This window comes from Polypterus senegalus, chromosome 8, assembly GCF_016835505.1.
Source record: "Polypterus senegalus isolate Bchr_013 chromosome 8, ASM1683550v1, whole genome shotgun sequence".
Lineage (NCBI taxonomy): Eukaryota > Metazoa > Chordata > Cladistia > Polypteriformes > Polypteridae > Polypterus > Polypterus senegalus.
This window is the reverse complement of record NC_053161.1, coordinates 155,460,305-155,485,537: the sequence shown is the minus strand read 5'-3', so window position 1 is coordinate 155,485,537 and position 25,233 is coordinate 155,460,305. Positions and strand designations below refer to the sequence as shown.

General features: G+C 39.9%; 1 protein-coding gene across 1 annotated transcript; it reads left to right on the top strand.

Moving 5' to 3' along the window:
- The first annotated feature begins 13,820 nt into the window (after window positions 1-13,820).
- On the top strand, window positions 13,821-22,141 carry LOC120533194 (zinc finger protein 436-like). Its single transcript, XM_039759945.1, has 3 exons — window positions 13,821-13,913; window positions 15,965-16,554; window positions 19,912-22,141. The coding sequence occupies exons 2-3, from the start codon at window positions 15,999-16,001 to the stop codon at window positions 21,012-21,014; spliced, it is 1,659 nt and encodes a 552-aa protein (XP_039615879.1). The 5' UTR covers window positions 13,821-13,913; window positions 15,965-15,998; the 3' UTR covers window positions 21,015-22,141.
- Window positions 22,142-25,233: the final 3,092 nt, after the last annotated feature.

Here is a 25,233-nt window from a genome sequence, read left to right as displayed (position 1 = left end):
ATCAGAGAGAAGTAGAGTTTCTTCTCAATGAAGAGGCGTATCTGTGAGAATTAAAAGACTGGTTGTTTGGTGAATGGAGGGCTCGGGGGCTCGGGGTGGGTGAGCAAAGCCCCTCGTGCGTTAGTTCAACATAACAAACACGCACAGAACAGACTGAACAAACTTGTTCAATTTAGTTTAGATTTGTAATGTGCCTTGCTTTATAGTTAGCAATAAAAATAATTTGAAGATTGTGAGCCTCTGAATCAAGGTGTCACTATATTTAATAATCAGACTACCCAATTATACACATTTATATTTATTGGATTAAATATTTGACTAAACTGTATTTCAGATTTTGAGGATTTGGGCAGTCATATAAGATGCCCCAGTTGCCAAGGTAAATGAACCACCATTAAAGATTACAATTCCCCTACTTTAATAAATGAATCCCTGGAAAATAATATTCCTGTGCCATTGACTTTAAAGGAAGATTTTCAGGAATAACATGAAGTGGATAAGGAATCTCTCAAATGTCTATGTTTCTCTCTACTTCTCACTTCAATCAGGGTGTCCTTATCATTAATGGGGCCACCCCATTAATGGGGTTTTCACTCTCAAAGATTGTTCTAGAGGCCACGCGCCCCATGATGCTTTGCAAGGCCAGCGTGCCTTCCCTAGCTTTCTAGGTCATGCCGCTGAATTTTCCCTGAAACTTTCTGTTACTCATTTGCCGATTTCGCAGTTTGCTGGGTCACGAATCAAAAGTGGAGGAATTACCTTTTGAAATTTCATGCATTAGTTTAATAGATAGATAGATAGATAGATAGATAGATAGATAGATAGATAGGGCACTATATGATAGATAGATAGATAGATAGATAGATAGATAGATAGATAGATAGATAGATAGATAGATAGATAGGGCACTATATGATAGATAGATAGATAGATAGATAGATAGATAGATAGATAGATAGATAGATAGATAGATAGATAGATAGATAGATAGATAGATAGATAGGGCACTATATAATAGATAGATAGATAGATAAATAGATAGATCGAGTACTGCCAGCGTATGTATTGCGCTGAACGTAATGCTCTGTGCACGCCAATTAGCGACGTGCGCAGCTGACATTTCCAAAACGAGTCTTAAAGTAGTCCTCCCCTTCCCCTCATCAGAAAACAAAGGACACGCTGAGAAACAATAAAAACAAACAAACAAAGTGACTATTTACAAGGTGTTTCTTTTAAGTGGGAAGCATCTGCACAGATAGGCTACATGTGAAACAAAAAGACGCTGCTGCTGCGTACGGAGCAATAATACGAGTCATTCCCAAACTGCCGCTTCGTGGCACAGCCAGTATGCACTCCAGCAGTGGAACACAAGTTCAGGTAAGCTCCATGATCTGTATTTGATCAACTTATTGCTAGTTTAGCTTTGTTTTTGGTATTCGTTTAGTCTTTTGTTGTGTGATGCAGTGGTTAGCACAGCAGCATCATGGCTCTGATCACATTTTTGGCAACCCTTATCGATCCTGCATAGCTGGCATACTTTCCCCTTACACTTAAAAGACCACCACACCATTACAATCCTTTCATAATTAGTTTAGTTTAACTAGTTGCCCCTTCTTCGTTGAATTCAATCCATTTCGAGGAGTTTGGCGAAGTATACATTTCTGTGATTTCTCCGAACTCGGGTCGAAGCGAACTGCGCGGGTTTAACAACAAGACAGTTTCAGTGAGATTATACTCAAACTTTATTTCCGTCTAAACTTATGATGATTTTCATATAAATGGCATATGCCACATGTTAGATAAAATGGATGAAGAAAATACACCCTGCGTGACTCTAATCAAAGTCCATACAGCAGATGGCTCTTTTAGATGGCCACATAACTGATGATCATTACAGTCTGTGTCTTCTTCAGCAGACCATGATGCCTGCAGTGGCATAGCTCGAGTTCGTGCCGCGCGGGGCTGGGCGGTGCTTCAATTTGCCGCCCTCCAACATATCTGAATATGTTAAACTATTTAAATAGAAAATTAAAATGACGTATAGAGAAAAAATAAGATACATTTTGCATAGATTTATTCATATATAAAGAAACAGCAATAATTTTTATATACATTTATAAGCATCACCTAGACAAGAATATAGTATAGACGCACTGATAAGCCGTGTTCTAATTATTAGTTTAATATAATTACGCTACGAAAACCAGAACCAAAGTAGGGTACAAGTGATAGGTGGGGATGTTTTCTGCGCAGAGCAAGAACGCATTCGGATTAATAACGAAATGAAATTATAAATTGTAAATTAGTTGTTTATCTTCCTAGAAGTTATTATCGGTGTAATGTTTATGTTTATTTTTGTCATTGCCGCATACATTTCAACTGCTGTGTCTGATGCAGATGGACAGTCTGAACATTATTTTTCAAGCATTTGTGGTTAAAAAATCAGAGAATTTGACTTTTTTCATACATGAATGATATTTTTCCGAACCCTGCTGCTTACACACGAATTGTACTGAGCCTTTTGGCCAATAATGCCGCCCCCAAAAATGAGCCGCCCGGGACGTACCGCCCCCTCCTCCCGTACCTAGCTACGCCACTGGATGCTTGTGAAAGTTAGGTTGTTTGTGATGTCATCGGAGGGTCTGTGTTGATGTTTCTAATGTCTCTCTGTCTTTTCTTCTTGTGATGTCTCTGAAAATGCCTCCAAATCTTTTCCTTTAAAAAATGCATTGTTGGATGAACATGCAAGATTTAGCAATAGTTGCATTAGCGTTTGTCAAATGGGAACTTTTAATGGTCTTTTGATGCCACATGTAGCTAAATACAATAACATGGAAGGTCCCAAGCACCTGCCTCATATGTTCTTACAACCATACACACTGGTTAGTTTATCCATCCATCCATCCATTTTCTAACCCGTTGAATCCGAATACAGGGTCACGGGGGTCCGCTGGAGCCAATCCCAGCCAACACAGGGCACAAGGCAGGAACCAATCCTGGGCAGGGTGCCAACCCACCGCAGCGGGTTAGTTTATCGGAACTGAAATTTTACACAATCTAACTAGTACATTTAGTAACTTGCTTTTACATTTGCACATCTCCCAATACTTCCGTTTATTTGCATGAACCCCAAGTTGTTCATATTACTGTCACTGAATGATTGCTGTGTGCTTGCTGACCAAATGTTCTGTCCCAGAAGGCAAATGTCTGTCAAACGCTTGTTTAAATACACACAATTAAAAATATTAATAATAATAATGCTCTTTACAGTACAGCATTGTTTACAGTTTTATTCTCTTAAAAGCTGCATCTTATCTAAATAATCCTAAAATGTTCTCACAAATTAATCTTATTTAACAAACTGTAAAAAGCAATATTTTCTCACTCTAATGCATATCCCATACAGGCTGATACAAGCAAGGGGGCTTTAGAATTTTTGTCCATCAATTATCCAACCCGCTATATTCTAACTACAGGGTCACAGGGGTTAACACAGGGCACAAGGCAGGAAACAAACCCCGGGCAGGGCGCCAGCCCACCGCAGGGCACACACACACCAAGCACACACTAGGGACAATTTAGGACCGCCAATGCACCTAACCTTTAGACCCATCTCTAACCTGCCTTTCTTAAGTAAAGTTCTGAAGAAGGCAGTCATTATGCAGCTAAATGACCACCTAAATAAACATGCTATTCTTTATAAATTTCAGTCGGGTTTTAGAACAAATCACAGCACAGAAACTGCACTCGTTAAAGTAGTAAATGACTTGCGGGTAAATGCAGACAGAGGCCACAGATCTGTTCTCATCCTCTTATTTCTGAGTGCTGCATTTGACACCATTGATCATAATATTCTTAGAAATCGCCTTAGTCAATGGGTGGGCCTCTCTGGCAGGGTCTTAAATTGGTTTGAATCCTACCTGACAGGGAGAAAATTCTTTGTTAGTTGTGGGAATTACAACTCGAAGACACATGATATCCAATATGGTGTTCCACAAGGCTCTATCCTGGGTCCGCTGCTCTTCTCAATCTACATGCTTCCGTTAGGTCAGATTATCTCAGGGCACAACGTGAGCTACCACAGCTATGCTGATGACACACAGCTGTACTTATCAATAGCACCTGATGACCCCGATTCTATTGATTCACTAACACAATGTCTGACTTGTATCTCAGAATGGATGAATAGTAATTTTCTCAAGTTAAATAAAGAGAAAACTGAAATTTTAGTGATCAGCAATAATGGATACAATGAGGCTATTAGAAATAAACTGGATACATTAGGATTAAAAGTCAAGACGGAAGTAAAAAGCTTAGGGGTGATTGTTGACTGTAATCTGAACTTTAAATCACATATTAATCAGATCACTAGGACAGCATTTTTTCACTTAAGAAACATAAGTAAAGTTAGACCTCTTATATCACTGAAAGATGCTGAGAAATTAGTTCACTCGTTTGTTTTCAGTCGACTAGATTACTGTAACGCACTCCTCTCAGGACTACCCAAAAAAGATATAAATCGTTTGCAACGAGTGCAGAATGCAGCTGCTAGAATCCTAACTAGGAAAAGAAAATCCGAACACATTTCTCCAGTTTTAATGTCACTACACTGGTTGCCTGTGTCATTCAAGATTGACTTTAAAATTCTGCTTATGGTTTATAAAGCCTTAAATAATCTCGGCCCATCTTATATATCGGAATGTCTGACACCTTATATTCCAAATCGTAACCTCAGATCCTCAAATGAGTGTCTCCTTAGAATTCCAAGAACAAAACTTAAAAGAAGTGGTGAGGCGGCCTTCTGCTGTTATGCACCTAAAATCTGGAATAGCCTGCCAATAGGAATTTGCCAGGCTGATACAGTAGAGCACTTTAAAAAACTGCTGAAAACACATTACTTTAACATGGCCTTTTTATAACTTCATTTTAATCTTAATTTAACTTAATCCTGATACTCTATATGTTCAATTCATAATAACTATTCATGGTGGCTCTAAAATCGGTACTGACCCCTACTCTCTTTTCTGTTTCTTTTTCCGGTTTCTTTGTGGTGGTGGCGCAGGCACCTACTCAAAGCTTCATGATGCTCCAACAATGATGGACGGATTAAAAATCAGAAGTCTACGTGACCATCATCATCAAGCCCTTCCATGAGAACCCTAAATACAAAGAGGACTGTTTCATTTATGTTAGGTAGAATGCCCAGAGGGGACTGGGCGGTCTCATGGTCTGGAATCCCTACAGATTTTATTTTTTCTCCAGCCGTCTGGAGTTTTTGTTTTTCTGTCCCCTTGGCCATTGAACCTTACTCTTATTCGATGTTAATGTTGATTTATTTTGTTTTATAATTGTGTCTTTCATTTTTCTATTCTTTAATATGTAAAGCACTTTGAGCTACAGTTTGTATGAAAATGTGCTATAGAAATAAATGTTGTTGTTGTTGTTGTAACCGGCATGTCTTTGGACTGTGGGAGGAAACCCACGCAGACACGGGGAGAACATGCAAACTCTATGCAGGGAGGACCCAGGAAGCAAACCCGGGTCTCCTAACTGCGAGGCAGCAGCGCTACCAATATGGCACTGTTTCAGTTATTGTTGATGTAAGTAATGTATCATTAATGTACCATTCTGTTATTCTTTGTGTGTTTAAATAATTCCTTTTTATAAACTTTGGCCAGACCCCGTAATCCTGTAGTTAGAGGATATAGCGGGTTGGATAATGGATGGATGGATGGCTTGCATTTTTTTTTGTTCGTTGGGTGCTCAACAGCGCCCACTACAGGCTAGAATATTTTTTACTGTTTGACTGACAGGTTAATTTGATGTTTAATTTTTGGTATTAAATTTCATTCAATGCATATTAATTACGTGGTCATGTAGTCTGTTATCAAGTTTTTCAAATGGCAGGTGACCTGTCCAAAAATGTAAGCCATACCATGAAGTGTATGAAGGAGTTTTCAAACTGACTGACTTTGATGGCCGATTATTTATTTATTAAATTTATTTATTTTCTCTTTATCCTCAGAAGGACCGCTTGCTGCTACCGGACTAGTTTTAATTATTTTAAGGGTTAGAGAGAAGCACCTATCGGGACACACGTCTCACATTTCAGGGTGCAGTAAGCATGACAGCACATAATATTATGGGATGTAAGTTGAGAGAAAGAGATGCATATAGTATAATAGAGAAGTATATAGTAATTTGTAATATAGTTAAGAGTCCGTATTATCCTGAATCAATGAAAAATGTATGTTTAATGCCCAGAAGTAAGGTCATTTGTATTTAACTTGCATTACCTGTTTGTTATACAGTTAAGATGTAACGTTGTTTAAAGTGTACCGTTTTGGCTTTTACGTATTAAGAATGTTTGCATCAGTGTTATTTACATACAGTAATATTTATTTCTATAATATTTTTCAGGATACTACATTACTGTAATACTTTAAGTTTTGGATACTTTTTGTTGATAAACTTTATTGCTTTAAATTTCATACTGCGACAAGTTAGTACAGTACCTAGACTAATTGGAGAGTAATACTGACATCTAGTGGACTTTTGTGTAATTTACCAATGAGTTTTCTGTATTCTTTCTTAATTGTAGGCCCTGCACACCTATTCAAACACATGTATGGTTTTTTTTATATATATATATCCTCAAATAAATCAGCCATAATTTCTTTCTGAGCTGTTGTGTGGAATACTCTGAATCCTTTACCAGTATTCTGGACAATCTGGAGCAAAGACTATATGTCCTGAACTCCTTACAGATATACTGTCCTTCTTTGCTGTACTAAGAAATTGGTAAGCTTACCACTTTTCCAGGCTCCCCTGCACTGTAGCTGGCTCTAAAGCTGCTTATTTGTATCATGGAACCCCATCTAATACTGCCAGCGACTTGTGCCCAGGCTGATGGGACCCGTCGGAGTCGTTACCATAGTGATGTAAACAACAAACACCCATCAAAGCCACCACTGATTCGTAATTATATGACAAGTTTTGCACGCCAGGGGTATTTTTTTGCTTTGAGGCAATATGAAAGATTAATATTTTTCCATCAGTGTTTGGTTTGTAATTGTCCTGAGAGGCAAAGAGAATCATAAGAGGGTTTAAGGGATGTGCTTGTGGAGCTGGGCACACATTAGAGAGTTCAGAATGTGCCTGCTGTAGGCTACAGTAAAAATGACAGATTATATGTTCCTGTCCAGAGGAATACAAGAGCACAGTATTTACTTTATTGTGGTTCCACATTTCTGGACTCTATTTTAAATTCAGTATCTTCTGGTTATAAGATGCTAGCGATAATGACCTTAAGAAGGTGTCATCACACAGCGCCAACCCTTGGAGCGTAAGAGAATTAGTATCACCGCCAGAGCCTTAAAATGTCCCCCAAGTGTACACGCTGCAGCCTGTGTACATTTTATTTAATGTTATGTACAGCATCTTTAATATTAAATGTCTTACTGCAGATCCTATTAGAGGAGATGTCTCTAGACTACTCTAGACTCTGCTACGTACTTCTAAAATATTTATTTTTATACTGTATTGAGGATTTGTTCTGTGTATTGTATTGACTACCTTCTTTTTGACACCCACTGCACGCCCAACCTACCTGGAAAGGAGTTTCTCTTTGAACTGCCTTTCCTGAGGTTTCTTCCATTTTTCCCTAGAAGGTTTTTTGGGAATTTTTCCTAGTCTTCTTAGAGAGTCAAGGCTGGGGGGCTGTCAAAAGGCAGGGCCTGTTAAAGCCCATTGCGGCAGTCCTTGTGTGATTTTGGGCTATACAAAAACAAATTGTATTGTACTACAGCCTTTAATGGCCTTTAATGACCTCTTAGGCACAGCCAACAGCAGTGTGTCTGTCTGCAGAGAGAGTGTCGACCTCGTCGAGAGGTTTACTTACCTTGGCAGTGACATTCATGTGTCTGGTGACTCTTCCTATTAAGTCAGTAGACAGATTGGGAGAGCATTTGATGTTATGAGGTCGCTGAAAAGGGGTGTGTGCCGCTCCTGATATCTTTGCAAAAGGAAGAAGGTCCAAGTCTTTAGAGTCCTGGTGCTTCCTGTCTTGCTATATGGTTGCAGAGCATGGACGCTATCCAGTGACCTGAGATGAAGACTGGACTCCTTCAGTATGGTGTCTCTTTGGAGAATCCTTGGGTATCACTGGTTTGACTTTATGTCGAATGAATGAGGCAAATTACCTGCATTGTGAGAGAGCATCAGTTACAGCACTACGGCCATGTGGTGTGATTCCCTGAGGGTGATCCGGTTCAAAGGATCCTCATTGTTGGGGACCCGAGTGGCTGGACCAGGCCAAGGGGACACCCACGTAACACCCGGCTGTGGCAGATAGAGAGTCATTTCTGGAGGGTGGGACTGGACCGCGTGTCTGCTTGGGGGGTTGCCAACCAAGATCCCAAGCCATTTCGTCGTGTAGCGGGTGTGGCAGTGCACTATGCCAGTGCATGCTCCCCAACCTGACCTGACCTGTTGGAGTCTTTTGCCCTCTCACCCCTCACTTCAGGTTCTATTGTTACATGTTACTGTGAAGCAGACAGCAGCTCTTTGTCTGTACCCCTCAGCCAAACCAGATAAATCAAAGAAATTAAAATTACCTGCAGGAGTGAAGCAGTAACTGAAATCCAACCTGATACAAACTTAATGTGGTTGAACAATTATGAGGACTGTCACACTTGGGTTCCAGATTTGCACAGAAACACAGGAGAGTGGAGACAGGAACTTTATTCAAACACTGCAAATGAACATTTGTCTGTTTTTCAAAAGTTTAAATGGACAAAACAGAGATGACAGAGAGTGAGAGAAAGAAAGAAAGAAGCAAAACAATCAATTCCAATACTGACAGGTGCTGTACATGCTTTTAAGTATATGGAGTGCCACACGAGAGGTTTATCACGCGACAGAGCACAAATAAGGTAAGGAGCAATGTGAAGGTAGTCAGTCAATGTTTTCCCAGGAACATCTGCGTTCTCTGAAGGTGCGATCAGCCACCCAGCTCACAGGACGCACATTAAACACCCACAGGAGTGCCTGGGAAAACGTGTTTGGCTCTCAGGTGGGGATCGGGAGAATCCAAAACATAAATATGGTATTGCTAAAAATGATTTTATTGTGCCATGAAACAAGACAAAAATCTAAACTCGGTTCATAGGGTACTTCATATAAAGTGTGTTCTATAAATAGTGTCCATTAAAAGCACAATAAATAATGAAAAATAATTTTGTTCCTTCCTTCTTGTGACATCAGTTCTCAAGTTTGAGTCTTGTGCCCAAAAAAAAAAAAAAAGAAAGCCTAACGTTGCCTGCCTGCACACACAGCAGATGCCAGTACTTTCTAAAAAATGCAGAAGAAAGAAATGCAATAAATAAATAACTAAAATTCTGGTAAATGCAAGAAAGAGAGCATTTCTCTTCTTGAACCTACAGTATCTGCTCTTAGCCTGCTATTATACTTAAAGTTCAGAGGGAAAAACACTTTTCAAAAATGTATAAGTGGTGAAATATTGCTTCACATTCAGGGCTTTTTGCTTTGTTTTTGACTACGATTTTTCAATCTTTTTTTTTTATTAATTTGACATTTACTTAGTTTCTGACTGGCTTCTGCCTGTCTACCTACTACTCTGTGGCCTGCTCCTTATTGATAGATAGATAATTATTTGTTTAGGGAATTTTGGCTTAGTATCGAAGATCTTTAAATAAATGCATAAATAGTCAGTGTGAGGGACGGCCAAGAGCCTTACCCAGCAGGGATGCACACAGCCTGGAAGGACAGGGGGAGACAGCTTGCACAAGGCTTTGTCTCCTCTCGGTTTCTAGATGGCAGCCCCCCAGAGTATGGCATTGCCATGGATTCCTACAGGGCATCTTGGGAAATGGAGTTCATGGTCTCAGCCCTGTTGGGTTCTTTAGGTGCCGCTAAGGAGTGTTGAGGGGTTTGGTGAGCCCTACTTTATCGGGATCCAACTTTTTCCAGAAGTGCTTACATAAAATGAGCTACCTGTCTGAACTCTGGGAACCACAGTCGGGAGGAGGAAGAGGATGAAGCTTGTTGTGAGGAGCAGAGGAGGAAGAGAAAAAGAGATGACATGGAGACGAGAGTGTTGCCGTGCAGTGACTTGAGACTGTGACTGTTGTTGGGGTTGGGGTGTGGGAAACTCTTCCCATAAGCTTTCCACACAGATAAAAAGCCTTTGTGTTTGGGAACTTGTGTCTGAGCCTTTGTGTCAGGTGTTTGGGGAGCTTCAGTGGCCCCTGGTGACCACAGTAGATAAGTAAGTAAGTAAATAAATAAATAAATAAATAAATAAATAAATAAAAATAAACATACACTGGAATAACTATAAAGCAGGAACATTAAAAAGAAAGAAAACCTCTGACTTGTTTGTCCCAGTTTTTTGTTTTGAATATTTATTTATTTTTTTGCATTTTTCCCTTCATTCCCCTGTTTGTTGTTAGTTTATGCTTCTTCTATTTTTTGTAATTTTAACTCTTTCCTCATAAATTTAGAGCTTTCAGGAGTTACATTTGTTAACTGGCTATACAACCACCTAATCAGTTTGCATTTCATAGCTTTAACTGCAAACTCTCATCCCCTGTCAAACAATATAAAAATGTAAATGCTGATTTCCTGTTTTAATGTTAAATATAATAACATTTTCTTTTTTGAATATGACAGTCATCATGTGACTGCTATGTCTTTATATAAATCACACATGGCTAATCTGTCCCTGAAATATTTCGAGCAGCTACATAATGTAATATATAATGTAACTGAAAACATTAAAAAATGTTTGCATATGTAATTTATATTCCATTTGATCTTCGTTAAGTGGTGTTTTGTGCATATTTTGTTCTTTAATTTGAGTTAATTTGAAGATTCTCTGATAGTTCCTCATATGTACTGTGAAGAACAAGCACCTGTGTGGGCGTCCATGCCAGGATGGGGCAAGATTACCTACCTGAATGGGAGGCCGGCCCATTGGAAGCTCAAGAAGAAAGACAGGGTGTTCTGTACCTTAGTCAGAAGATGCCAGTATGGAAATGGGTAGGCTGGCACGTCGGCAGGGTCAGAGCAAGAAACCATACCCTTCTGGGAAGCCATTGTGATAGAAGGACCAGAAGAGACAACTGGTCAGGGCGACATGCTCCCCGATACGTTAGGTGGCAGCATCCCTGGGCTGTCCTATCTGTATGGACACATGAAAGGGCATGTTGGCAGCTGTAGTCCCATGGGGCAGTCTTGTTGGGTTCTGGGTGGTGCTACCAGAAGGTGCCATGAGGGTTTGCGATCCCTACTTTCAGAGCAGAATGCTTCCGTCGGGCCATGTCCTAGCACCGGAAGTACTCCTCCGTCTAAGATAAAAGGAACCGCACAATCTCATCCAGGTTAGTCGGAGGAGCAGCTGGAAAACACTCATCTCGGAGAAGTGGAGAAATAAGAGAGAGAGAAAGACAGGGAGAAGAAAATATTGGTGAAGACCCAACATATAAGAACCTTTTTGCAAGGTACACTGATTAATAAACCTGTTTTATTTGAACCTGGAACTTGTGTTTGGGACACAGAACTTGGTTCCAAATGTATATTTTGCACCTTTTTTTACTTTATAGGTGAATCAAGATCATTTCTTAATTGTTATTCTCATTAGATATATTATTGTATCCTGCTTGTTATCCTTATGTTAGCTTTTATTAATAATAACAATAATAATGACTTCCTAAAAGTTCCATATTATTTTGATTTAAAGCAAAAAAGTTGGTGAATGATTTATAGTTTTAAGAATACAAATTAAGTTACACAAAATATTTTAGATGTGCTTAATTCCTGCTGCAGTCACATGAATGCCAGTGCCTCTATAGAGAAGGAGTGTGGTGAGCTGGTATTAACAGTGATGTCAATCTATAATATCTGGCCCATTACAGGTGTACCTATAGATGACTTGGCTTTTGAGATATTCAGTTTAGAGAAGCACCAATCTGTGACCCTTATGCCTTGTAAGAACAAGAGAACACAATAAGAAGGGGTAGTACTCCCGTGGACAAACCCCATATAACTGAATTTTCAAAAAATAAACAAAACGTGATTTGAGAGTATAAATGGTAACGTCCCTTCAGATGCAAGTCTGGTTCTGACTGATGGTTACTGGCAGACAAGGCGGACCCAGGCGGACAGACACTGGAAGTGATGCAGGTGGTAAAAAAAAACCCAAAAAACTGTCAATTTTCCGGTTTGCAGAGGGAGAAATTAAGAGGGTGTCATCACACACCATCACCCTTGGAGCGTAAGAGAATTAGTATCACCGCCAGAGCCTTAAAATGTCCCCCGAGTGTACACGCTGCAGCCTGTGTACATTTTATTTAATGTTATGTACAGCATCTTTAATATTAAATGTCTCACTGCAGATCCTATTAGAAGAGGGGTCTCTAGACTACTCTAGACTCTGCTACGTACTTCTAAAATTTTTATTTTTATACTGTATTGAGGATTTGTTCTGTTCTGTGTATTGTACTGTATTTTATCAACCCCCTTTTTGACACCCACTGCACGCCCAACATACCTGAAAAGGGGTCTCTCTTTGAACTGCCTTTCCTGAGGTTTCTTCCATTTTTCCCTACAAGGTTTTTTGGGAGTTTTTCCTGGTCTTCTTAGAGAGTCAAGGCTGGGGGGCTGTCAAAAGGCAGGGCCTGTTAAAGCCCATTGCGGCAGTCCTTGTGTGATTTTGGGCTATACAAAAACAAATTGTATTGTATTGTATTGTACTACAGCCCACCCTGTCCAATGCTGACCAATTATTAGCATTGAAGATATTTAAAGGAGGAGACAGTCTATCTTAGTTGTTCCTATCGTTAAGATGGAATATGTTTGAGTTACTGTTGCTGACACAGTGATGTCCATCAATCTTAAATGCTGGACTCCAGTTCCTATTAAATATATTCTGATCAGAATAATGCAGAAGAAGGAGCATGTTGGGGTTAGTGTTGGTGATGCAGCAAAGTACATCTTAACCATAGCTTTATGCTGCCACAATTTAAAATATTCAGATGTACCAGGGGTGGGGATCGATTTGTCCTTAACTCAATTTTTCTTTTTGTAAAAACTTGATTGATTTGTATGGAATGCAATAAAATTAATAAAAATAATAATAATAAAAAAATTCAGATGTAAAAGTTCTATGCTTTAACTTCTGCCTATGAGGAGAGCAGACATGTTGTTGTTAATGTTGTTGATACAGTGATTTACATCTTAAATGTCTGACATGAATGTAGTTTCAAATCTAACCTTATGCTGCTTCACTGCTTACTTTTTGAGTTATTCAAATTGGAAAAGTGATGTTTGCACCTATGCTTGAGTACAAAACACCCATAGTAAGGTCAGTGCTGCTGACTCAGTGATGCACATTATTTATGTCTGATACCTTTGGCCATTAGACATTTTGTTGACTATGATTTATGACGTTATTATATTATTATTAAGCTTTTCAAAATTTCAGTTTTAAAATGCATTTCAATTCTGTACATAGTTTGAGATTCAGGAAACGGCTACTCTAGAATCTACAAACATTTCACTTGATTGAGCTTTCTTTAGTAAAGTGTGCTATCTGTGCAGTCTCAAAAAGCTACCGAAAGAAAGAAAGAAAGAAAGAAAGAAAGAAAGAAAGAAAGAAAGAAAGAAAATCAGCGCTTTTAAAATATTTTTGTTAATTTGGTGGGCGACGTTAGCGGTACTTTTATTTTGAAACGTTTCGTTGCGTTCGCGACCGGATGTTGTCCTTTTCAGGTGCCTGTCAGTTTCACATCACACGTCACGTTTCGACTCAGCGACCACTCGAGTGGGTGATGGTGTTGCGTTGGTCGATTCGTAGGGTGCATTTGGAGAAGCACGTCACAGAAAGAGAAAAGGTGTGTTTTTTATTAAAATATTTGTATCAGAAAAAAAACACAATGCGAAAAGAAATGACATGACAGTTCGGCTGCAGTCACAGACAGAAATCGCAGTCACTAGGGGGATGCGTGAAGGCTCCTCCTGTCCTATGAGGTCTGCTTACATATAGACTGAGTAGCGGTGTACATGTGTCGGTTAAAGTGTGCACAACGGCGTGGAGACAGAGTATGTCTTGCTCAGGGGTCTCGTTTTTTTTACCAGATCTGCCCGGCAGAGCATGCATGCCGATGCCCAGTTTTCTTTCTGTCCAGGGCTCGCCTGACTTTTTACGCTTTATATCAAGTCCCGGTTTTATTTTTAATTCGTCCTGGTACGCAGCCCGCACCTCTTCATTTTCCTAGGGAGCCAATGACAGACAAACACTCGGTGGATCGTCCAATGCGGGTATTTTTCATAAAAACAGTTACGAGACTTTTAAGTGTAATATGCTTTATTGTGTTTGGAGGATTAAATCCGATTCGATGCTAGTTCAAACCATTAACATGATGGTTCAGCATTGAAATTAGAGGAAATTGCTACTCTTTTCGGACCACAAATATCCTGAGTGCAGTGTATAAATATATTTAATGGCGATGTAAGTTAAACATATTTAAATAATAATAATAATAACAACTAATGAGTAAACAGTATAGCTCTGTTCTTTATACAATATGAGACTTGCAGAGCGGAGGTTTGAGAAGTAAACCCGTGAGCTTAAACCATTTTAATAGCGTGAAGAACATTTATCTGCAGAGCCCGTTCTAAGATTTTTTTCCCTCCCCAGGCGAAATTGTAAATGGTGCCAACGCACCCCCTTTGCTTTGAGAGGAATCATCACTGGCAGACCTGGAGACAGCAAAGTATTTAGGACCTCGAGTTCACCATTTGAGAATGTTATAGCAACGTCAGTTTACAAGACTGTCTCAGACAAATGCGCTCTTGAGGGGTGCTATTTCAGAAAATAAGTAAGAATCGGGCTGTATTAGTATTAGTTGCTTTTAACGTTTCTCTAAATTAACTTTAAAAATACACACGTTTTTGCTAAAACTATGGTTGAGTTTCAATAGTTATCTATTTTAACTACCAGCTAAACGTGTGCCTTTTGACGATGGCAACAAACTGAGAATACAATAAAATGATTATCTTTAAATTGGAATCTTTACCCATAATTCCTATTTACCGTATGCTCGTGTATGCAAATAAAGCAATTTACATATCCAAGAAAATGCCCAGCTCCTTTAGCGTGCACAAAGCGAATCTCACAAAATAGTGGTGAGCAACAGAGGACGATATCGGCTGCGGTTTAACACAAGTTTTGATGTACGTCCATTTGGGAGATGATCATAGTTTGGGTTAAATCAGTTTTTAGCAGTTTACTCAAGTGCATACTGTTGCCTTTTAGATGTTTAATTTTATTTCGCCATGTCTGTCTCTTCAAATCCACAGTTTGAGGATTATTATTGGCTTTACCATCGTTGTTGTTGTTCGTGCTATTGTTGGACTGTGTCGGTCGTCAGACGTTAAGACAGAATGTCAATGCGAAAATAATATAAAACAATATAATCGTACATTCGCTTTGAGTTGGAGTATTTGTAGGTCTCCATTGTTTAAAAAATGTCGCGTCGACCAAAGCAGTTTCTGGGCAACAGATTATGATGTACATAGTGCAGGCGCTGCTGAGGCACAAACAATAAACATTTCGTTGTGCTCCTCAAATGTTTAATATTTTTATAAATTATGAGAAAGTACCAAACAGAGTGTACAGAAGCCATTAAATGGCCGAGCAGGATACTGAGCTGTATAGAAGTCACAATTGGTAAAGTAAAAGTCCAGATCGGTTGTGTGTAAACTTCACACCACGTTGGCTTGTAGCGCCATACCATGACTGCTTTATGCTGTTTTAGTCAATGCTGAGAATTTTTGAGAATTGTAGCTTGACAGTGAGCTGTGGAGACGGATTAAAAGGGCTGCCTGTAGTGTGTTCAGTGGTTTTTAGTCCTGAGTACATTCTATTCTGCTTTGTCTACAGAGAAAAAAAGTGAGTCTGCACTTCCTAGTACCAGATGTACAAGATGGAGGAGATGTGGCCAACTGTGCAGGAGGCACTTCAGAGAGCTTATCGATATGAAGAGGTGGTTAGAGGGAGTATTGACGGGGAAGGGGAAAATCCCTCACTACATAAGAACCTCTTCTTCATGAATGTCTTGGATAAAGAAAGTGTGGATATTAAGGAAGAAGACTGGGAATGGCGATCGGTTGACCATCAGCTGGTGAGTCTTGGCATTAAGAAGGAGGTTTGTGAATGGGAATCTGAGCACTCTGGTTTTAAAGAAGAAGATTTTAATTCAGGGGCAGTAAGTGTTAAAGAAGACTCTGAGCCCACATTTCATAACTCTGATTTACACAAAAGTGAAATTGTAAATGGAGTCAAGGAAGACGATATTAAATCAGAGCCGATGTATCCATATCTGTGTCCACATGAAGATGTGCCTGGGTTAGGCGTCACACTGAGAGGGCACCATTCCCTAGACATTTATTCTGTCCATGTGAAGTCTGAATCTTTGGAGTCTTACCTGAAGAGGCCTGAGGAAGCATCCTGTTCAAGTCGGGCAGAAGAAGGTAGGTGTGAGAATCAAAAAATGTGGACATGTCTGTCTGTAGGCTTTGTGCCCTCGGAACCAAGTTACCCAAACTATTCTCTGACATTTCAATAATTATTTACCACTCTGGTGATGATATTTCTGATCATAAAATAGGCCATTACGATTGCAATTGATGAGAAGAATTCACAATTAATTACAGAATTACGTTATTTGAAGGTTCCTCTAGAGTGCCTCTTTCTCTTGCACAATTTGGCTCAAAAACTAATCGGCACATCGTTATCTTATAACAGGCTTAAGTGTCGAGTTTGGTATTTTTCATGTTCCAGCCGTTTTAGCTCTAGACTGCCCTCAAGAAACTGTGACACACACACAGATACCCATTATCGAGATATCATTGTTTTCAGTATCAGGAGACCCTAAAACATCGAGATCCGTTGAAAGCTGGAGATCGAAATTTTTGACAAATCTAAAGCTTTTGCTCCTCCTTCATAGATGGTAGGTTATGGTGGGAGAGGGCGCAAAGCAAAAATGAAATAACATAAACCTAATAAAATCATCACACATTTTGAAATGAGCAGGTAGTTTATCTCTTCATCCATCCATTTTCTAACCCGCTGAATCCGAATACAGGGTCACGGGGGTCTGCAGGAACCAATCCTGGGCAGGGTGCCAACCCACTGCAGGACACACACCAGGGCCAATTTAGAATCGCCAATCCTCCTAACCTGCATGTCTTTGGATTGTGGGAGGAAACCCGAGCGCCCGGAGGAAACCCACGCAGACACGGGGAGAACATGCAAACTCCACGCAGGGAGGACCCGGGAAGCGAACCCGGGTCTCCTAACTGCTAGGCAGCAGCACTACCACTGCGCCACCGTGCCGCCCTTATCTCTTCATAATCTTCTAATTTAATGTTCTTTCCTGAAAAGGTGTAACACTGACTGCAGTACAAGAATATTAAGTGGACCCAGAGGAGGTTGTTCCTCACTGCTGTGATCCATTGTCTCCTCAGTCAGAGCTGAAAGACTGCCACCACAGACTTATTCTGCCAGCACCTTTACCTCTTTATACAACTTGGAGTTTCATTTCTAGCATTGGTGTAAATTGAAGCTTTCTCGAGTAAGACAGGGTTTGCCACGATTCACGCATTTCTTAGTTCCATTATCACTGCTGATCTAAAACAAGAAATATCGCTCCCTGAATGGCTTTATTCATGACAGAAATAAAACTAACAAGTCAAACAGATACAGTAAAAAATCAAACACTCACCCCTACAGTTTTCTGAAATGTGGGGTTCTCAAGTGTCAGGGTGTGGTAAAGCTTTTTACAACTTTTTTTTTTTTAACCTTTTATTTTCAAAATGCAGAGCATAACAATGGAATGCTACTCAATCCAACAAATATACAGAAACAACTATTTACTTTAAAATCCATACAGGGAAAACAAAGGAAAAGCAGAAAGACAAAGGAAAAAAACTAAAACAGCTCTTCACTCTTATCAGAAATTCAGTCTATCCCTGAATAGTGCTATTTCTGTTCTTGAGTATAATTTTAGATGTACATTTATTTGCTTAGCTGTCACTTTTATCTAAAGCGATGTACTCAACATACTCAATTAAAACCTCAAATCTGGAGGACTGTTTGTGAGCAAGTGTTACATGACAAAGGTACAAAATTGATCATCACAAGTGAAGAGCTCTGAACAAAAAAGGTTACAAAAGCTAACAGCATATATCAATTAGACAGAAATTCAACCAACAAAAGGGTCTTCAAATGCTTCTTAAGTCTTTGAGGCCTAAATATTTTTTCCAAAAAACTCAGTTTTCTGAAAAGCACCCAAAGCAATGGTTTCACACATACGTCAACATAAAACGTCTGTTGCTATGTCTTCTGTTGGTGCATGTTCAGCATCTCTTTGGTGGCATTGGCTGTGTGGGGGCACCTCAGTGGTCAGCAGGAATGCACAGTGGGCCAGCTGCCTGGCTGTCTTAGCACAGCAGGTGGGTGGCGGTGGTGGTTGCAATGTGATGCGATATGGTTTGTAGCTCTTGACATCTTAGAAGGTGGTTCTACCAGGCAAACATTTGTGTAGGCGCATCAGCTTCACAAAAGTATTCAGCACTACAATCAGCTGGGGACCGATCAGATGATGCTGGCACCTCACTTTTGTTTTTGATATCCATCTCCAGATCACTTGCATCAAACTTGGATTCCGACAAGTCAGAGTCCCATTCAGTGAAATTACGTAAAACGGAGTATGGAGTATTTTGCTTTGGTGTCTCGCCAGTTGTCGGTGCCATTTTAGAGGTTGTTTTCTCTTCGCTACTCATGCATGCGTAGGGAATCAAGGTTAAATCAACAAAGCTATGCCACTTTCCTTCTAGCAAAGAGAGTCGAACTAAAATGTAAGGGCGAGTTTTGTTGCAGTTTACAGCTGACTACTGTCCTCTACTCCTAAATTTTGACAATTGTCGACATCAGCCCTGACAGAGTTAAACACGTTGAGAGGCTCAGAATCTCTAATGGAGGTGGGTAGCATATTCCACCACTCATGAGCTGCACATGAAAGGAGTATGGACTGAGATTTGATACCACGCAGAGGTGGCATCACCAGACACCATTAAACAGCAAACCTGTGGTCAAGGAGCATTGGAGCTGATGTCTCCATTAACATAGGGGCTGACCAACTGACTATGTAGGCAAGCTTCAAGGATTTGAACTTAATATGTGCCACTACAGGAAGCCAGTATAGACATCTGGAGAGAGGGATTACATGTGCCATCATTTGATTTGTTATGGAATCTGATTAATCCACTTCCAGTTTGGTGTTAGGTTCTGTCCCCTTTCACAACAGCATCAGGCGCAAGACAGGAAGCAGGCCTGCATGTGTGAGTATGCCTTGAATGAATCTGTCACATTCACTCACATTACAAACCCACACTTATGTGGCAGCAGTTAATATAAACTCCACATCTTTGAAATATCAGGAGAAGACCCAGGCATATGTGAGGAGAGCTCCCCATAGGTAGTGACTGGGCCAGGAATCCACCCAAGAGCTCTGTACAGGCGTACTAACCACTACATCTACATACCACCCATTGTACAGCCACTTATTGAATATGTTTCACTGACATGTTCATCTTTTGTCTTTTTCGGCCTCATTGAGTCAGTGTTTCAGTACTACTCAACTGAATGTATTCCTGGGTAAAAAGTAAATCTGTCACCAAAACAATGAATGTACCAGGTTGGTTTGTTAAGAGCTGGGTTTAGATGAACCATAATAAAGCATTCTGCACTAATGAATTGCTTCTTGTGAGATGTCTTTCTAAAATTCTTATATATACATAAAATTGGGTATTTTTGTATTTCTGCAGTTAATCAAGAGAGTGCCAATCTTTCCATGTCTTCATTTCTTCAGTACCCACCTCAGCAGATACAACCAAATGAAAATATGAAGATACTGACATCTGGATCAGAATGTTTGACCCCGGCCACTTTACAGGACAATTCTCAGACTGTTATGAAGCTAGCAAGAACAAATCCAATCAACACTCAACCACAAGAAAATACAACTTCAATAGGTTTGTATATCGGCTTAGATGGGGAGATGTCTTCTAAATGCACAGAGAAGTGGAGTGATATGAATCAGAAACCATATTTCTGTTCTGAATGTGGAAAACATTTCTCCAACAAAACCCATCTTCATACCCATGAAAGAGTTCACACTGGAGAAAAGCCATATTGCTGTCCTGAATGTGGAAAACGTTTCTCTCAAATTAGCCATCTTCATACCCATAAAAGAGTTCACACTGGAGAGAAGCCATATTGCTGTTCCCAATGTGGCAAACACTTCTCACAAGTAAGCCACCTCTACACACACAGAAGAATTCACACTAATGAGAAGCCGTATAGCTGTTCTGACTGTGGAAAACAGTTCTCCAAAAATAGCGACCTTAAAATCCACAGAAGGATTCACACTGGAGAGAAGCCATATTGCTGTTCACAGTGTGGCAAACAGTTCTCACAACGAAGTCATCTTCATGCACACATAAGAATTCACACTCGAGAGAAGCCTTATCGCTGTTCTGACTGTGGCAAACAATTTTCACAAGTAGGCCATCTCCAGACGCATACAAGATTTCACACTCGAGAGAAGTTGTGTTGCTCTTCTGACTGTGGCAATCATTGTTCTTACAACAGACATCATACTAGAGAGAAGCCATTTTGCTGTTCTGATTGTAATAAGCGATTTTCAACCACTGATCTGCTTCGAATCCACTCAAGAATTCACACAGGGGAGAAGCCATATTGCTGTTCTGATTGTGGAAAATGTTTCTCTCAAAACAGCAACCTTCATGTCCACAAAAGAGTTCACACTGGAGAGAAACCCTATTGCTGCATGGAATGCAGCAAACAGTTCTCACAAATAGGCAATCTTCAGAAACACACCAAAATTCACACTGGGCACAAGCAGTGAAAAATATCTGAGAAATTCTTAAAGGCTACTCGATTCTTCTTTATTAAATTTGAATGTTGGGCTCCTTTTCTGATAAAGTCGCTATCAAATATCATCCAGGCAAAAATGCTTTCACAGTTTAACATCAGTGCATAAAGGAGATTCAGAGTGGCCTGCGTGTCTTCCAAAACAAAAAAGGTGCACACCTTTTAGGTGGGTGATGGTGGTGACAGCAGTGAAACTTCACAGTGTGAAGAAACTATCTGCCAATGGAGTGCCCAGCCAGATCAAGTAAGTTGCTGTTCCCACCACAATGGAAAATCAAAACTCTTTAAATATACCTTGAGCAAGGGCATAATGAGGACTAGATACAGTCTGGAAGTCTGATGAGGATAAAATCATGAATTGCCACTTCACAACAACAACTCCTGACTTTCCGGCTAAAGACTCTGTCAGGAAGACTTGTACAAAATCCAAATCGTCACATGAAAAACAAAATAAATAAAGAATGCAAATAGAAGGCATTTGATTGGAGAAATTTTTTAAAAAGCAGAAATGAGAAAATTTTAAAATAAGGAAGGAAAAGACAAAGCTGAAAGAGAAAAGGCCTGATGGGAATGTAGCTTTTATTTCAGTGTCAAAAAGATTAACAGACACAGGATTTTCAAATAGTGATACACTTTAACTAATCAAAAAACTATTTTTGTGATGCAATCCTTTTGCTTCTGATGCCACCATTTTAGGATGCTTTTGTTGCGGGTTGGTGTGCCATTCCTAGACAAAACAACCATCAACAAAATGGTAGGAGAAAAAAAGAGGATGCCGCAAGAGAATGTCATTTCCACATGAAAGCAAACAATGAAAGTAACCAGTAGATTCATTGGCCTCCAAAATCCTGAACCTTACTGAACTCATTTTTAGAGACCAACGAACATGTGTACTCTAAAATCATAAGTAAGGAAATTACAATTTTCACCTCATAGTCTTTTACTCCTTGTTGTACTTCCATTATTTGGCAAAATAGAATCTTGGTCAGCAAAAATAGGCCCAGAGACATTCTTGTAGGAATATTAGGTATATCCATCCATCCATCCATTTTCTAACCCGCTGAATCCGAATACAGGGTCACGGGGGTCTGCCGGAGCCAATCCCAGCCAACACAGGGCACAAGGCAGGAACCAGTCCTGGGCAGGGTGCCAACCCACCGCAGGACACACACAAACACCAAGCACACACTAGGGCCAAATTAGAATCGCTAAACCACCTAACCTGCATGTTTTTGGATTGTGGGAGGAAACCGGAGTGCCCGGAGGAAACCCACGCAGACACGGGGAGAACATGCAAACACCACGCAGGGAGGACCTGGGAAGCGAACCCGGGTCTCCTAACTGCGAGGCAGCAGCGCTACCACTGCGCCACCGTGCCGCCCTATATTAGGTATATGTAAGGGGAAATTAAAGATCTAAAGAAACCAATAAGGGAAATGATATTCTTGCTATGATAGATTGTTAGTGGGCTAAATGCAGTTTCTCAGTGATTAAATTGTACCTATCCAGCTATATTCATGTATCGAAAACGAAAACACTGCGTGGTGACCCAAAGAGAAGTGGGGTTTTCTTTAACCGGTATAGTTTTCTATTTGTAGCCCAACACCTACCTATCTGCTTTTCTTATTATCTCAACTTAATGATAGACCTCTTGACTTGGCATTCCCAATGCATGGTTCAAGTCTTTGCTGCTGTTTTTCGATAGATGCACTCAAAAGGGCATTAAGCAAGACATTTGATGTGCCTGTTTATTCAAAGGTGGCAGTGAGCTGAATTTAATACAAGAACAAAGTCAATGGGAAAATAGCATCCATCCATCCATTATCCAACCCGCTATATCCTAACTACAGGGTCATGGGGGTCTGCTGGAGCCAATCCCAGCCAACACAGGGTGCAAGGCAGGAAACAAACCATGGGCAGAGGAGAATACCTATTAACAAACTAACTAACTACTTAGTTAACATCAAATGCTAGCTGCTGAGGTGGGGATGAGAGGAAGCCACGCTGATTTCTTTATTTAAAAAGGCTTAGCACCCAAAATAAAGGATGAGCTGGCCAGTCATCATGGGGGTAACACTTTAGATGGTATTATAGCGCTGGTGCTAAAAAGTGTTTACTTGTCTAGAAGAATGGAAAACAGAGAAATTAGAGAAACAAGGATGTTTTATTCACACTCATCTAGACAGGAAAAACACTGTAGAGCCCATGGAAGTTGGGAAAAAAAATGGCTGTGGAGTCAGAGACAATTTTGGTCACCTGGAAAATGTACAGACTCTGAGTCCTAATAAATTAAAATTGTAATGAAAAAAAAACAGCAAGTTCAAATGTCCCATTTCACAAACAACAGTCATAATTAAGTACTTCTCTGATGTAAGAACAATGCCCCGTGCATAGTTGTGTTACTACTTGTGTGAAGTTCAGCTGAGCTATTATACAACCAGACATTCTCATGTTGTAATCTGGATTATGGTACACTACAAAAAGTGTTTTCATTTTATTTCAGATATAATGTGTTTAACAAGTTCATTTGAGTGTACACAAGTGTAATGATGTAGGTGGAGGTGTGTGCTATGGCCCAGTGGCGTAGCGTGGGTGTCAGCCGCCCAGGGCGGAGGAAAATTTCGCTGTCCCCTTATTTAGGTATTTCAATTTAAATGACTAAAATATACAGTAATTCTTTGCCGCCCCCACTACTCTACTCCACTGCTATGGCCTGATGTGTGTTCAGGGGTTCTTGTCTTTTGTTTAAACTGGCCAATACGCTACAGAGTCAGCTTCCTAGCCAGTAGTTCTGTGGTTAAATGGCGTGTACGTTGCCTTCCTCCAATCAACATGGAAAATACATTAGCATATTAAATACAGAGGAGTCAGCGACTTGGAGTCAGAAGTACCAGAAACTAAGAAGTCGGAGTTGAAGGATTTATCTACCGACTCCACAGCCCTGGAAAAAACAGCTTCAGTTTTAAAGAACCACAACACCGTGTTAGTGAAAAGTGATGCTTTTATTGAGGCATCTTGGACATTTGGCAGCAGTGTGCCCAAAGCAGCTAAGCAAAGTTGCAGACAATACTAAATAAAAAAGAGTCTTGAGCCTTCATTATGTTAATTTGCACCTATAGGTGAAGCTTCTTCAAAGCATCATGGCAGACTGAAGAAATCTAGCAGACAGCTTCCTTTAATCAGTTTGGCTAATCTACATAACACATTTCAATATATTTTAATGTTCACCAACCAGCTTTAGATAAATGGTATACTCTAGAAACACACCTCAGAATTAAGCATTATATGAAGCCCTAATTTATCTAAACATTTAAAAGTCCTAAGTACAGTACAAGAAATGAAGACTTCTCATATGTAAATTGTTATCACGGAACAAAGCGCAAAGTTACATGGCATATATGATCTCATTTTCTAATCTACAATGTGCTTGAAAAAATAAAGTCAGGATGTCCTCGTTTAAAAGGCAGGCATTTTCAAGCAGTTCAGGGTTGTTAGGGTGGGCACATGTAGTCAAGCCCTCTTTAAAAACTCATTAATGGTACAGTTATCATTTGTAATAAAAACTCATGGGAATGATCAATTCAAGAGCTGCAGGGAATTTTACTATAACTCTTTTTGCTACAAAAACATCACATGCTCCCCTGAGAAAGCCAAACATTCTGTCACTTGATGGCAAACCGATTGGGTGAGGAAATCTAGAATATTTAATTTATGCTACTATTTTACACATCGGTGTACTACATCAGGAATGACTTAAATTCTCAAGGATACATTCACTGACAGTTTATTTTAGGTTTTCCATGGTTCCAGTGTCATAATGCAACAATAAATTAGGCAATGAATTGTCCTTTATTACAACACATTTCACATTCCTCCTGATCATTCAAAAACTACCAGGAAATGTTTAATAAAATATTTTTACGACTGCCACCTGTTAATGCATGTCATTGTTCCTTCAAATTATTACTGGTGCCCCACTTCCTTTAGAAAAGGTGTACGTGGTCTCCAAACCAGAGAGTGAAGTCATGGCAAAGTATATCCAATTCTTCTTCTTCTTTGTCTTTCGGCTGCCCCCATTACGTGTCCCCACAGCGGATCATCTATTTCCATATTTTCCTGTCCTCTGCATCTTGCTCTAGAACTTACAAAATGCCTCAAGTAAACCATCAAGTAGTCGTGTAGAGGCAGGGTTT

Excerpts from the sequence above, each read along its gene's own strand:
- LOC120533194 (XM_039759945.1), top strand. The coding sequence starts at position 15,999 with ATGTACAAGATGGAGGAGATGTGGCCAACTGTGCAGGAGGCACTTCAG. Across the intron at positions 16,555-19,911 it reads TTCAAGTCGGGCAGAAGAAG|TTAATCAAGAGAGTGCCAAT; the intron begins GTAGGTGTGAGA and ends GTATTTCTGCAG.